This window comes from Schistocerca cancellata, chromosome 6 (genome assembly GCF_023864275.1).
Source record: "Schistocerca cancellata isolate TAMUIC-IGC-003103 chromosome 6, iqSchCanc2.1, whole genome shotgun sequence".
Classification (NCBI taxonomy): Eukaryota; Metazoa; Arthropoda; class Insecta; order Orthoptera; family Acrididae; genus Schistocerca; species Schistocerca cancellata.
The window spans coordinates 395928723-395944699 of record NC_064631.1 but is presented as its reverse complement, the minus strand read 5'-3'; the positions used below and the strand labels follow the sequence as shown (position 1 = coordinate 395944699).

Below are 15977 nucleotides of genomic sequence, written 5' to 3'. Positions count from 1 at the left end.
TATACGTAGAAGAGGAGCTAAAACTGGCCACAAATTCAGTATAGAATCTGATAGGTATTCTGTTGGATCCTGGAGCTTTGTTCAGTGTTAATGATTTCAGCTGTTTCTCAACATCACACTCTTATTTCACTCATGTTTTCAGTGGTCCAAGGATTAAACTGGGGCAACATTTGAAAACAGAGTTAAATATTTCAGCTTTATCTTTTCTACCCTCAATTCAACTGCCGTCTCACTCATGAGTGCCTGGAAACTGACTTTTGTGTCACTAACAGCCTTTGCATATCACCTGAATTTCTTCGGGTTTTGTGAAAGATCATCTGACAATATTCAGCCACAGTAGACATTCAAGGCATCATGCATTGCTATCCTGACAGCCAAATACATTTCATCCAGCACTTCTCTATCTATAGACCTACACTACATTTTGCACCTATTATGCAGTAATCTCTTTTTATTTGGAAGTTTCTGTACAGTGACTGTATGTCATAGAACGTCCCTTCCACTATGAACTGTTCAACTGGGTACACATCCATCCAGTGTAAGGTTAACTGTCCATTTAAACTTCAGCAATAGTTCCTCTACATGCTCCTGCCCTGTGCTGAAAGTTTCAAGTTCCTCAGTGATAACTGATGATCGATTTTTATCTGGTTCACTGAATGTATAAATCTTTCTGCTTGTTTCAGTTGTCCTTTATACTTAGGTAATCACTATTTCAACAATTGTGTCATGGTCACTGATCCAGTTTCGATGTGGACATTCTCAAAGAGGTCAGGTCTATTTGTTTCCATTAGATCCAATGTATCTCCATCATGAATGGGGTGCCTAACTACCAGTTTTAGGTAGTTTTCAGATAAGGCATTTAGTACTGTTTCACAAGATGTCTAATCACACGAACCACTAACAACACTAATTTTCCCATTTAATTGTTGGCTGATTAAAAGTCTCCACCAATGGTCACAGTATGATTTCATTTGATTTAATAGTGATCCTAGACTCTTTCAAAGCCTCTGTGCCAACTATGCATGCCACACTGCAGCTGCCACTACATTGTGACTGAACTGCTGCTACTACCACAGTTAACAAATATTTGTGTTTTCCCCCTGAAATACAAAAGCTTTTTGCGGTCACGAAAAGACTGCAGAGATTTCATCCAGTACCACATCATTGCCAATTTTGATGTTAAGGAACACATTTTCTCCTTTGTGCCACTCTTTTAAAGCTCTATTCCTAACTCTATTTGTCCTTACTATACAAGGTTCTCAGGACCTTACCAAAAAACTGAGGGATGATAGGTCACACAAAGATGATCATCTTTTGTTAAAGAACATGTGTGTTTTGGTCTGCCGTTTATGTTTTATGTGCACACCCAAGATGCACACTGCCACTTAGTGGTTCATTTTTTGCATCTCCTAGTGAAGTTGTTTTATGGAGTATTTATCAATCCTGTCACTCAACCTGAATTGTTGTAAGTGTATCTTCAGTGCCGTGCATCTTATTAGTTATGAATTAAAGTTTTCTTGCTGTTAGCACTCAACAATCCATGAAGTATAGATTTGATGAGCTTAATGACAGCGAGGCAACAGGTAATGCCAGAGCAGTTCTTCATATCTACAAAAATCTATTCCCTTACAGAAAACAGCCACATCACAGTACATTTGCTGTAATTCTTGGATGCTTACAAGAAACGGAGTTTGCATTCTTAGCATACTGGTGGTTGCAGGCATGATACGAGAACCAGATTTTGAGGGCAAAGTGATCTGTAGCTTTAGCAGTGAACCTTGAAGTAGCACATGTGCTGTGTGCCAAGTTACTAGTTAAGGTCCTGTATCTCTTTGGAGATTATTACAGCCCAGAAGTGCAGTCTTCAAAAGATGCAGATTTTTATGACCAGCTTATTACCCACATCAAATGCAATGGTTCATATACCACAGATTGAATAATGTTGCCTTCAACACATTTTATTTACAGATGGGCCCTTCTTTACACATGACAGGTATTTCAACAGCAGGAACAGCCACTCTGGAAATACACGAGTCTCCAAGCGGTTGCTGTTAGATCGTACCAGCGAAGGTTCTCCATAAACATGTGGGCAGAAATTGTGGATTATGATCATCTAGGATTTGTAATATTTAACCTAGGTTAACCGGAGCAGGTAATTTACAGTTCCTACAGACCACACTACGGGAATTGCTGGACAATCTCCCACTTGCTATGCACACAAGTCTCTGGTTGCAACATGATGGAGCCCCAGCAGAGTTTAGCATTGTTGCGTGAGCACAGCTAACTCTCGATTTCGGGGAACACTTGGTAGAATGAGGAAGAGCTGTTGTATGACCAGGGGATTTGCCCAAGTTGACACCCCTTGGTTATTTTCTATGGGGAAATGCCAAGAGCAGGTTTACGTTACACCAACTACCACTAGAGCAGAGCTGACAGCCCGAAACACTTATGCATTCCACAAAATCTGACAGAATCATGACATGCTCTCTAGAGCTGGTCAAGTACTGATACAAATGTGTGCGACGTGTACTGGGGCACAAAGTAGGCTTTTTGAACAATTTATGACAATTACTGTCATAACATGTCTAATAATAAACAATTTTTGTGCAATTATTATTCTTGTACTTTCAACATTGCAGCACAGTCAGCAATTACGATAATCTAATGTATAAGAAACCATCAGCCTCAATTGCAATACTAAAACCAACCTTTACCTAGGTTTCAGCCCAAATAATTGAGCCTTCTTCAGAAGATATACCTGAATCTATAATTTGTCTAAGAGGGCATGGCCTACTCAGGCTGTTTTAGTTTTATTTCTAGACCATGCCCACTTAGACAAATTATAGATTCAGGTATATCTTCTGACGAAGGCTCAATTATTTGGACTGAAACCTAGGTAAAGGTTGGTTTCATTACCGCAATCGAGGCTGATAGTTTCTTATATATTCAATTATCATCCATTACTGTAGCCTTAATAAAAATAATAAAATATCCACTGTGTGACCTATCTTTTCTGCAAGTTTGTCAGTGAGGTAAACATCCTGTATTCTATGCTAAGCATGTTGTCCATTCCTTTCAATAAACATTCATCCACAAGAGTATGTTGGATGCCAATATCATCCCAATAAATCCTCCAACATATATTCTTGTCTCTCTATTGATTCTCCCACATGCAAGTGGAATAACAGTCTTGATAATCAACTAGCCTAATTTAACTTCTCCTTAATAAAAACTTTTTCTTGATCTTTCACTTTTGTAATGCCCACCTTGGTTGGTAGACCTTTTAGACAACTCAACTCATCTGACTTCCTTTGGCCATAATCTTGTAAGGATTGCGAACATATATTTCCACCTCACAATACTGAAGGCTTTGTATGTGTCCACAAATGTAAGGAAGGTACTTTTATTTTTTTCTTCATCTTGTCAAACTGCTCAGTGCTAGAAATTCTTCTCTTGTACATCTTCCCATCTTGTTACCAATGTAGTCTTCATTGAGTGGAACTTCAATTTTTCTTTCTCTTTTTTTTTGCTAAGCAGTTTAAAAGCATAATGTTTTATTTGCTAACCTCGCCACTGACAATGTTATGGAAATACTCTTTAGGAAATCTGAATTCATGAATCATCCACTGTTCTGTCAAATTCTGACTACAGTGCTGGATCACTTATTTCTTCCACATCAATCCTCAAATGCAAAATTTATGAGATTAATATCTCTAACAGAACACGAAAAAGATGCAGTCCTGTAATACTAAACATACTCATTTCCAAATGTATTAAATAATTCAAAGCAATTCACAGGTAAGTTAACATGCACCATTGTAAGGATTGTCTATGGAAAGCAAAAATGTTGTTCAGCTATTACATTCCAAAAATTATTACCTACCTTTGCAACAACAGGATAACTAGTGTGTCTTGCTTCTACTGGGGCATACACATTCTGCGGGTTTTGATGAAGTGTCCACTTACAATTCTTCCCCTATAATTATGTACCATTTTATTTAACCTCTGGATGCACAACAGGGAACATTTTAATACAGCAATCTTATATTGCCACTGAACTGTCTTAAAATTATTTTCTGGATAATTCTTGGAAATGTGACTGACATCCTACTGGGAAATTATCTGATGCAAATAAATTTTATTATTTTTGTTTATTAATGTTTTAATCCCACACATCTAATGCATGACAGGGTCTCCGACTCCTTGGCAATAAAGTGGTCTAGCAATTAGGTTATTCCACATCTGCATCATACTCTACAAACCACTGTGATGTCTTTGCCAGAGGGCACATCCCATTGTACCAGTTATTAAGGTTTCTTCCCGTTCCACTCACGTATGGAGCATGGGAAGAATGACTGTTTCATTGCCTCTGTGCAGGTTCAGAATGTACCCATATGTAGAAATTAAGTTGTGATGCGAATATAAGACAACTCATTCCACATCAATCTTGCAAAATGACCCATGGAACTAACTAGCAGTAAATGTTTATACAAGTTACTAATTCAAAATTAACATCCAGAAGTACAGCTCATCTTGTTCTGAGTAAAAGATACATTACGCCCCACCCTCTTTGCAGACTCAGAGTTCACATTTATAACATGCATCAGAACACTCCTCAGATTTCTCTATAACAGAATAGATTTTCGAATTTACCTTGCAATTTTACTTGTTTGATAAGAAAAATGTCTGAAATACCTATGGACTGTATGTCAACAATGACTGATTATTTTTATAAATAGCTGAATCACCCACATAACAGGGTTTACATCATAATGATGATGTGTATAAATTATTTAACGTAAGCGCTACCAACAATAAGACATATTTCCCAAATTACGCTGTAGTCCTTTTGTCACTAAGGCCACAATTTGGGGTGGATGAGGGAGGAGAGTCTGTTGGGATCAAAGTTCCAAAGTGCACATATTGAGTACACTATCTTCGTGTAACTTCTCACTTGGAGGTTAATTATTCATGCACAGAAGGAATTATTTTGAGTTGCGTGTGCTTTTATACAAACTTCTTGCGGGTATATGTTGAATGAGCTGGGAAAATTAATCACTGCATATTTACTCACAGATGAAATTTATGCCCAACACATTTGAATTTTGATGCACTAATAAAATTAGACAACAAATGATCTGCACTACCCTGTAATAAATCTTATTTTAGCAAATAATTTAAATACAAAGTTGTGCAAGTGCTTGACAAAGTCTGTGAAACCTGAATGACCAGCAAGAAGCCCTATATACATTATTAATTAACATGTGCAAATTGAATCTATCTATACTTTCCTAATTCTAAAAGTTGGCAAAATACAAGTGGCAAACAACTAACAGCTCTACTTGAAGTGGATTAATATGGAAATACTCAGCATGTATCAGTGTATGCAGTGATAAACAGCAAAAATAAATTTTACATATCAGCTGAAGCACACTGTATCTAAATCAAAGAACACTGTGTAACATGAACCAATTGAATGAGGCAGTGAGGCTGTTCTGGTACTGACCCTCATACTTGAGGGGCTGGACTTCAGCCTCTGCATTCATCCTGATTTGGGTTTTGCTATATCACTTCAGGCAAATGCCAGGATGGTTTCTTCATCAAGGCTATGCCTAACCACTGTCCTATCCTTGCAGAGTATACTTATTTATTCCGTGTACATCTATATTTTGCGATATTGATTTTTATTTCATTACCATGACAATTCTTATGTCACTGATAGATGATCCATGGGCGAATTCAAGTAAGTAAATATGACACTTCTTGTGTTAAAAAAATTAACACAAAATGCCTTAACATAATGTTTCACAGACATGCATCGGAACCCCTCAACCTGACACACCTCCGACGAACTCTTTCTTACCCGTCACCAACTGGATTCTCTTCATCTTTCCCCATCGTTTTAACTGCAGATCTTCAAGCTACACATATTTTACATGTTAATACCAATAATTTTTTTGTTTTTTTACGAACCTGTAGCCAACATCATATAAATCTGCACTCAGTGAGGAATTTCCACAACCTATCATAAGAATAATGTCCTTTGGCTTGATATATTTGTGCAACAGGCCACATAGTTCCGGGTACTCTCCGTACCTGCAAATTAAGGTCAATTAACGCTTACTATACACAAAGTACCGGTGTCAACATCATGTTTACATGTCATATGGCTTACGCCGAAACGAGTGCCTTACCACTCAAAAGCCCTGGTTCCCCGTTTCTTGAAAAACGAATTCCAGAAATCCTTGTGACTAAATTCTTCGTGAGACTTTGGTAAAAGGCTCATTTATATTCTGCGCAACAGGTTAACAAGCTTTCAGCGTCTGAAAGCTTAGCGGCTACATGAACACAACAAAAAATATTCTATCCAGAGCACATTCCCTCACACCTCCTCATTTCATTTTAAATTACCTAACTGCTCTGGCACTACGAGAGTATCGATACCACACCGACTCGAATACATGCGTCATATAGCACTGCGACGTTTTCCACTTTATATTTATACCCATAAATTGAAAACGCATTGCTATATGCGTGGCAGGGGATACTGTTTCTTGTAGTATATAATTATTTATTATACTGGTTTCTATTTCAGTTCATGTGTCAGAAAGATGTTTATTCGATAGTATTGCAATATTGGTTGTCAGTATAACAATGCTTGATACAAGAGTCCATGTTAGTGCCAATAATAATAATAATAGCCTCTTAATGTTAAATAGCCCCAACACATGATGAGGTTTTCTTAGGACTATGAAAATAGTGATGATCATCATCATTCTTCAGGTAATATTCTATCGGCCTGTTCTGACCTCAGTTCAGTTTATATGACAGAAGCCAATAAAAATAAAAATAAAAAAAGACGTCAGTTCATCTTTGTGTCGGCATCCTGGGTGTCTTTGGCCAATAGGTCTGTATGACAGTGTCACTCTCGGAGACACTGCATTGTCAATTCTTTCTAAATGATCTTCCCACTTGCTTCTACAGGGTGTTCAGAAATTCCCATTAGAAACTTCTAGGACTTTAGAGGGGACTGACTAGATAATATTTTGAATTGGAACTCCTGTCCGGAATTGTACCATTCCCATGCTGCAAAAATTTTAAAACATGCTGGTAACGCGATATGCAGGAAATCCATGTTCGAGTCCGCACAAATTTTCATTGTCGTCATGCGATTATGTAGCTAATGGTAGTCCATATTCGCAACTACGAATACATTTCCTCTATCTCATGTCGACTATAATCGCCGCAGTGCCTGTTCCTTCGGACATGCATGCATCTCTGAACGAACTTTGCATCTTAATTCGGATTAATAGAGGCACACTAAAGTACTTTGACAAGTATCCTTATTTATTAGATGTGACCCAGTACATAACTTGGTTTACAGTTCCACTAATTAATAATGAAATAAACAGAAAGGAAACTTAATCAGTTTTCACAAAGACTCTTGTTTACAGTAAGGCCACTTTCAATTCGGGTATGCTGCATCTCCTTGGAGCACCACAGTCAAGCATTCTGATGGGGAAGTTACTCCTTTCTCGAAGCCGTTGCGTAATTGTGAGCAAAAGTGTATGCAATGTAGTCAGACATTGTGGATAACGATCTTGATAAAGGCAATGAGCAGCTTTTCCATCATCATGAACTTCGCCATACAGAAGTATATGTCGGTGTATTCTGGAAATGTGTACTCAGCCATGTTGCTCTAACACTCGTGAATGAAGCACGAACCAAGCCAGAGGGGTGCGACAGATATCAAACGACATCAGCCGATTCGATGCAAGCACCCTATACATAACTAAACTGTTGAATGCATACCTAGCAAACATATTTTCAATTGGCTGTAGCACGGAAATGGTACGTTCAGAATACTTTCAACTCAGTCCCCTCTACAACTCCTAGAAGTTTGTAGCAGAAATTTCCTAACATCCTGTATATTTGTCCACTTTATCCCGTATTGTAAATGTTTGTAACTGATTCTGCATACCCTGGTTTCTTATTTTATCAAAGCGTATGTGTCCCAGTAGTGCCCTAAGGAATTTCATTTCTGTGGCTTGTTTGTGGTTGTGGTCTTTCTGTCTTAACATCCACATTTCACTGCCATATAGGATAACTAGCACTACCATCGTCTTATATAACTTCAGCTGTGTTTCGGTCAGTGCTGTTTTCAGCATTCTTCGAATTGTTCTTCGCATTTCCTGGTAACTTCCTAATTTATTAAGTATCTATCATAATCACACGAAATATCACAGTCTAAATAGCGATAAAGTTTAACCCATTCTAAACTTTTGTCATTTAATTAATCATATCTGTGGAATGCTGTGGCTACTGATTTTGATGTAGAAATTTTAAAATTGCGTTCTTTACTAAAGTTATTTTGTAAATAGATAGCTGTTTGAACATTATCTTCAGTGTTTTACGTAATCATTTAGTCCTCAGCATATGCTAGAACATTTGAAGTGGTCCTTCTTGACATAATTCCAGGTCATGCCTCACGCTTCCATCTGTGTAGGATATCAGCCACATAAATGTTAAAAAGCCTGTGTTATAATACACATCCTTGCCTTATTTCCTGATTAATAACTATATTTCTCCTACTGTAACTAAGTAAATTGAGCCTGAAGTAGGTGCAATGTTATAAACTTTTTACACACTTTATTATGTGTTTAAGGTAGTCCGGTTTAGCCATTTTATTTCATAATTCGTGCCTGTCTGTTTTATCGAAGGCCTTCTCTAGATCTACATACGCCATATATCTGCGCAAGTGATATTCCCTTCTTTCCTCTATCAGCTGTTTAATAGTCAATACATTGTAAATACAAGCTACCCTTTTCAGAAACTATTCTGATCTTCATGTTCTTCATGCAAGAGTGCCTCTACTATTGGCTTGAATCCATTACTTAATATGCCCGTGTATAGTTTATAGGTTGAATTCAATATACTTATACCTCTGTAGTTTGTGGGTTTATTACTTTCCCGTTTGTTAGATACAGAAGAGACAGTAACCATTAACCAGGGATCAGGGAACCCCATTGTCAGCCAGCAGACGATTAACACATGAAGAAGGCCGAATCTGAGAGTAAAAATTCTCCATTCTTTATGAGTTCTGTATTTATGCCATCTGGTCCCTGTGACTTTTTGTTCTTTTTTTAATATTGCCTCCTATTGCAAGGAAGTCAATACTTTTTATTAATAATCTTAAAGATTAGTAGAAATGTCTGCCTTGGGGTTAAACTAGACATTTTTATAGCATTCAGTTCATTCACTGTGTGTTGTTACATCTATTTGTGTGTTGTCTCTGTGAGGTTTATTTAAATCCATACATATTATAAAATAGTGGGCCAATCATAGCGCCTTCTGGTTTCCCCCTTCGAGCTAGACAAGTTTCGTTGTTTGTATTTTTTTCGTTTGACACTTATTTCGTGAGATATTTGGCCCAGTCACGATCAATGGACCACCCTGCGTATATATATATATATATATATATATATATATATATATATATATATATATATATATATATATATATATATATGTGTGTGTGTGTGTGTGTGTGTGTGTGTGTGTGTGTGTGTGTTCCACATTTCCTCTTAAACCACTGGAGCGATCTGGACCCAACTTGGCACACATATCCTTTACTGCCAGGAAACGATTTGTATGAGGATAAGAACCACCTACCTAACATAGAACATAGTTCAGGAGATATGGCGTTATAAACAATAAGATCTCTGAAAAACTGGTGCATCATACATGGAGCTTTAATAATTTTATTCTTTACTACTAAGACACTCATACAGTCGATTCAAATTAAGAAAACTCCTGACACTTGAGAGCGCTTTTGACAGCTTTCAACTGTGAAGCACAAATGGTTGTAGGCGAAAACAGAACTGTAGCCAGTTATAGAGCTATGCAGAGGCATTGCCATAGAGACGTCTACATAATCGTGTTGTAGGCACACGAAGCAGCTGTGTCCAGCCTACAGAAACTGTCTGGGATAATGATTCTTAATTTGGATACTGTACTCATACATTTATAAATTATGCATTTCTTTCCATAACGGTTTCATCATTTCGTGGGTGTTTTCATGATTACTTGGATGTTTCACTACAAACATTTTTTATTTTCGTTTGTAGTAGAAAATTGGCAAAATGAATACCTGGACAGTGATGGGTTTATCAGCTAGTCCTTTAATAATTTATAGGCGAAGCCTTGGGTCCCATCTACATCATGTTCCACTTCACAAATTTTTCCCAACTGTCTCTGTGTGTGCTCTTCTTGTTAGATAGTTGGCTGTGTTTCTAGCAGCTATGTACTGTTGTCTAATTTGTTCTGTTTTTAGCTGTAGTTAATTTTCATACACTATTTGCTTATCCCTGAGTGTCTTTTCTATTTCACTGTTCAAAGTGGTTTGTTTACCCAAGACTTCAGCTACAGCTCTTTTCATGCAATTCTTTATGCTCTGCTGTTCTTCATTAATGTCCTACTATATTTCACTTTCTACCAAATATATGTTCAATGTTTGATGATAGGGAGAGCCCTGCTACTGATTTTTCTTTCAACAGCATAATTCTATAATTTCCTTCATTTTAGTTTTCAGTAATAATGCCTTTCTTAGTTTTTGTCTCTCTTATTCCAAGAGTTATTATGGACATCAGCAGATAATGATCGCTGTATATATCACATCCTCTAGATACTGTTACATCATTCACTAGAGATGCTCCTTTTGTATTAGCTACCAAATAGTCAATGTTTGATCTAGAACCTCTATCTCCAGGTGTACTTATGAATATCCCTTTTCCTATAGAATGCATTAGTTACCTTTAAGGCATTAAATGTGCAATATTCTCGTTTCTTCTCACCATTAGTGTTAATTCTGGCTTCCCAAAAGTATCCTACAATGTCCTTGATAGGAGTGTTCCGAACTCGGGCATTCCAGTCTCCACAGAGTTATGGTATATCTGTTTTATTAATCTCTCTGATGACAGATTGCAATTTCTCATAGATTTTCCCCATCTCTTCTTTTCTGCCTTCTTCTGGACTGTAAACCTCTACTATTGTCATATGTCCTGTAGATATTTTAAAATGTACTAACTTAAGTCTCTCATTATAAAAGATATACATGTAATCCTTCTTCTCTACTATGGCAATACTTGCTTATCTTATATTTTGATGTAGTTTATATTCTTGTAGATCCACTGTTCCCCATAATTTAGTTTTTGTTTCACATAGTGTGGCTACATTTATCTTCTTCTTTTGCAATTCATTCTGTAGCTGAACTTCTTTTGGCAAACAATTCTGACATTCCAAGTTGCTGAACTCTGAGTGTGTCTGCTATTCCAAATGAAGGTGGTATGAGTCATAATTTTGCCGTATGGCAGTCAGTCAGCTGCTTACATATTAATGTTCTGATACCCTAGCATGTTTTGATGAACATTTGTTCATGTTCATTTTACACTTTTGTTTTTAAAAAGTTTCCTCATATTATTTGTTTATTGCTGAGAGAGAGATGTACCCACCTCTTAATCAACTGTTCTAATAGATTTTTGTGTTAAGAATTACGATATGACTGGTGTCAGTAATACTGTGTCCATTTGCTCAAGTATTATTAAAAATTCGCATATGAAAACGTTATAAAATTCTTGGGAGATAACTTGTTAATCAGGCTTTACATGCTCTGCTTTAGAGATGGTAAATTGGGCATTAGGATTATGTTTTACATGACGTATCTACAAAAGTGTATTCAGTGCAAGAAAACATGCAAAAAATGGTTCCTTGATTCCACAGTTATCACAACTGTGTAACGCATTCATTATTTTTTGAAAAAAAGTACAGTGATATGGATTTAGGTAAAAATACATAGATATTTTCAAATCGTGTCTTTCATACAAGAGGCAGTAACATAAATTCCAAATAAAGTTTGGAACTAGGTGACATCTAGAGTAATGAGTCAGTTAAGTCATCTCCCAGTTCCTCACATTTGTTCACCTTCTTCTTATCATATTTACAATGACCTGAAAAAATTAGATCTATTGAGAAAGATGTACTATGTATATTTGCTAGTGATATCAACAACTCTTGCATATATTTAAAACATAAAAGATACAGGAAATTTTGGCACTAAAGAGTACCTACAATTATGGTCCATTTTTATAATTTTGCCCACACATATGCTGATTTATTTTTGGTTTTCAAATATACTGCCTTCTACAGAACAGTGTTTCTTTTGTTATTCTCATTTTTTACCCATACATGTTTGACACCATCAATAAGTCCCATTTTATTTCTGTAAGATATTATACAACCTTTTACTTGGTTTTCTACTTTGGGAATAAATACTATAAAAAGAACTTTTTCTTTTATTGTGATTAGTCACCTGAAAATCACAACAAAATAAGAAACATATTTTATATTTTTTAAGCCTGAAATAGAGAAACAACCAAAGCTTTATGTAATAGTTTACTGAGATGAAATTGAGACCACTAATTGTGACATGGGTATCGAAACATACATGGATAAAAAATAAGAAAAATGAAAAAAAGCATTGTGTTTTTTAGAAGAGACAGAAAAATGGAACCATGTGTCTCTGATTTTTTTAAAAAAAGGCAATTGCTGCTTAATCAGAAGTCAGCAGATAAGATTATTTCAAGTACTCATTAAAAACGTATGTCTTTCTAAAAATTAAGCTATGATATTTGTCTAATAACACTAAATATAAGGCACATAATAATTAGCATACTAATTTCATCTGCCACTTCTCAGTAGATGAAAAATGCTGATTTCCAATATAAAAATATAGGTTAAAGAAAGAACACAAAAAATATTGCAATTTGAAGTGATGGACTGACTCAGGAAAATTGGGCGGTTATGATATTGTGTTTTTAGGGTAAGTGAAGATAAAAAAGCATTGGTAGTTAAATGTTTTTGACACTAATGATATTATTTGTGCACAGTAACGTCAAAATCAGAAGTAAATTATTTCATATTTACATGTACTTGCAATTTTGTTTCATTATTTTAAATTGTCTGGCAAGTTGAGGAACATTGTCTATAAAAGAAAAAAAGCTTCTTACAATATCCACTATTATTTGAATGTTGTGGTATAATTAAGCTGGATACACATTTTGAACCCTCTACTACTGACAGGTATTAATATTTTCATTTGTATGGGAAACCTATGTTTACTAAAATGCATTATTTCATGATTGATTGTTTATATTTTATGTGAGTAGGATAATTTTTAGTTTTTATACGAAAAATGTAAATTTATTTCTATTAAGTTTCATTAAATATGTCATCTGATTTAAATAACATCTCTACCAGAGATGTAAGTAATTAATTCTGTGAATTTTTATGGAATCTTTGATCTTGTGTGTGCTTGGTAGGAAGAGCTATAAGAAGGCAGTTGCATTTCAGTTACCAGTATTGTAGGAAACAGTCAAGTTCTGCTGTAGATGTTGTAAAGACCGGCCATGTTTTATATGGAGTTAAAGATTGGAAGTTGGTGGCAGTAATTTTTTTTCAGTCAGTCAAGTGAAACGTTTCATAATACAGAAGTTAAAACTGTGAAAACTCCTCATTTCATAGTTATGAACTCAAAAAAAAATTAACAGTTCTGGAAAGTTTTGATTTCTTTGTACAGGAAGTATCTGAGACCATTACACCCCCAAAAACAAGATAAGGAGGCCAGCAACAGAACCAACTAAGTAACAAAATTGTAATTCATTAATGTGGTTATGCTTTTCAATATTAGTAGAAAATGACATATATCCATGAAGTGGATATGCCTTGAGAGAGTTATTCTTTATTGGAACAGCATGTTGAAAATTGTAAAACAAACTGGAAATCGTATTTCTCTTATTCCTTAAGTACAATGTATTCCCTGTCTTTTCCTACTATGTCTCCCAAATAACATTATCATCCAAGAATTTAATAACTGTAGAAACCTTGTAGGGCTGATGTTATGGATTTAGTAAGGAACAGTGTTTATTTTTAATAGGTGGAAGGTGATCCTTGCTAGAAAACCTTTACATCTTTAGTACATCTTTAGTATACAACAGTGTGTTTTCTCACATAATGTGGTTTCTGGTGGTCCAGTGAACAACTACCATAGAGCTTTGGTGTGATAGAAACATTGTAGTGGAACAGAAATTATGAGTTCACCTGAAGCCCATTTGCTGTATACTCTTCATAGTAACTTGAGATTAAAGATTCTGTGAATACATTTTGATTAACCATTTTTGACAAATTCAGGTTTCATTTACTGCAAGAAATTTCTTTTTTAAAGTTACTATGAGTGATTTGAACTGTCTTTTTACGGACTCTAGAATTACTCTGTATTCAGGCAGTTTATTTTTCTGTTATTATTTTCCTCTTTCTGTAAATAAAAAGTAAATTTGCTCCATAATGACAAATATACATCTATTGCATTTTGTAAAATGTGTTATGATGCTACACTGATCACTTCAAATGTTATTATTTTAGTGTTACTTCTTCCCCATCGTCATATTAAACTAGTTTACTTGTCAGCAGAAATGTGTTGACTGCAAAATATGCTAGTAAGTTTGAGTTGTGAGCTATCAACTTGTCTGACAGCACTTTTAATTTACAAAGACATAGAACTGTAGAAATCAATATGTAATAAATTAAGCAACTTATGATAGAGAATGTAATGTGTGATATGTATTATAAACTAATGAAGCAATATAAGGGAATTGAAATGTGTAAAAAAATAATGTGTGGTATGATATATGCAAGGTAAGCCAAATGAATAGAAGATATTCACTGTAGCGACATTGTATGTAATCCCAGCCGGACAATGTGTTTACTGAAACATTACGTGATGGTATTCCTAGTTGCACAAGCAGTATTGATGGTTTTACAGTAATTTCCTCATTTTGGGAGAGTTGCTTTTGCAATTCATTACATGATTGATTCCTCCCAAACAGCACAAAAAGTGGATATCCAATTTCTTCACACAGAAGGGGTGTATGCTTCACAGATGTATCGTAAGATGAAAAAGGTGTGTGGAGAACAGTGTCTTGCATGATGCACAATATTCCAGTGGTGTCAGCATTATGAGGCAAGGCGTGTGGCCAAGGAGATACTCTTTCAAAAATTTCGACAGGAAGTCCTGGAGCATTCTCCCTACAGCCCCAATATCTCCCTATGAGATGAATATATCTTCAGCATCCTTAAAATAATTTCCAAAAAGTCAGAGTTTCACCACTGACAAGGAAGGGCAGAGCACCATGTAAGGTGGATATGTCAGCAGTCTAAGGCTTTGTACACTGAAGCCATCCACTCCCTTCTTATGTACTGGGATTGGTGTTTCAGTGGTAGTGTCAATAGCCATTATGTACAATTGTACCATTTCACAAGAAGTGTAATTATAATATTGTTATTAAAATTTCTTTACACATAACTATAGTCTCTTTTTCATTTGTGTCCTCATTATATTGAATGTGTGAAACTTTTAGAATTGTTAATAATAGCATATGTAAACATTCTGAGTGCTTGTAAAGACTTGGTATCAAATGTCAAATAAATAAAAAATTGTTCATATACAACTTTTCTCATATGCGTACTATCAGGCCATTACTGAAATCAATTATTTCCATATGTCTCCAGAGGTACTTTGATTTCACTCATGATTATCATATTCTTGGTTAGTCATAACAATTTGAAATTCTTTGTCTTCTTTGCATGTTCATACACTACAAAAACTTCAAACCTTGCTTAATTTAGTGAATAGTCAGTCCAAATACTACAAAACTGAGGACATGTACAGAAGAACAGTCTAACCTTCAAATGTAAAAACTTCGAGATAAGTGTTGCTATCTGTTTCTGGATATTGGAAGTATCAAAATTGACGTTGGTCTCACCCCTAAATATCACTTAGGGGCTAGACAAATGTCAATTTTGATATTTTCCAAACCCAGTAACAGAAGGCAATACTTACCTCTAAGCTCTTACATTTGATGGTT

The 15977-nt window shown here is 35.5% G+C and overlaps 1 protein-coding gene across 1 annotated transcript in view; it reads right to left on the bottom strand.

Moving 5' to 3' along the window:
• The window catches only part of LOC126191344 (eEF1A lysine and N-terminal methyltransferase homolog), a 70927-nt gene extending 64504 nt beyond the window's left edge, over positions 1-6423 (bottom strand). Inside the window, exons 1-2 of the mRNA XM_049932183.1 lie at positions 6195-6423; positions 5974-6096 (exon numbers count right to left, since the gene is read on the bottom strand). Of these exons, the coding sequence (XP_049788140.1) occupies positions 5974-6096; positions 6195-6286 (215 nt within the window). The 5' untranslated portion in view covers positions 6287-6423. The remainder of the gene's footprint in view (positions 1-5973; positions 6097-6194) is intronic.
• Between the last annotated feature and the right edge of the window lie 9554 nt (positions 6424-15977).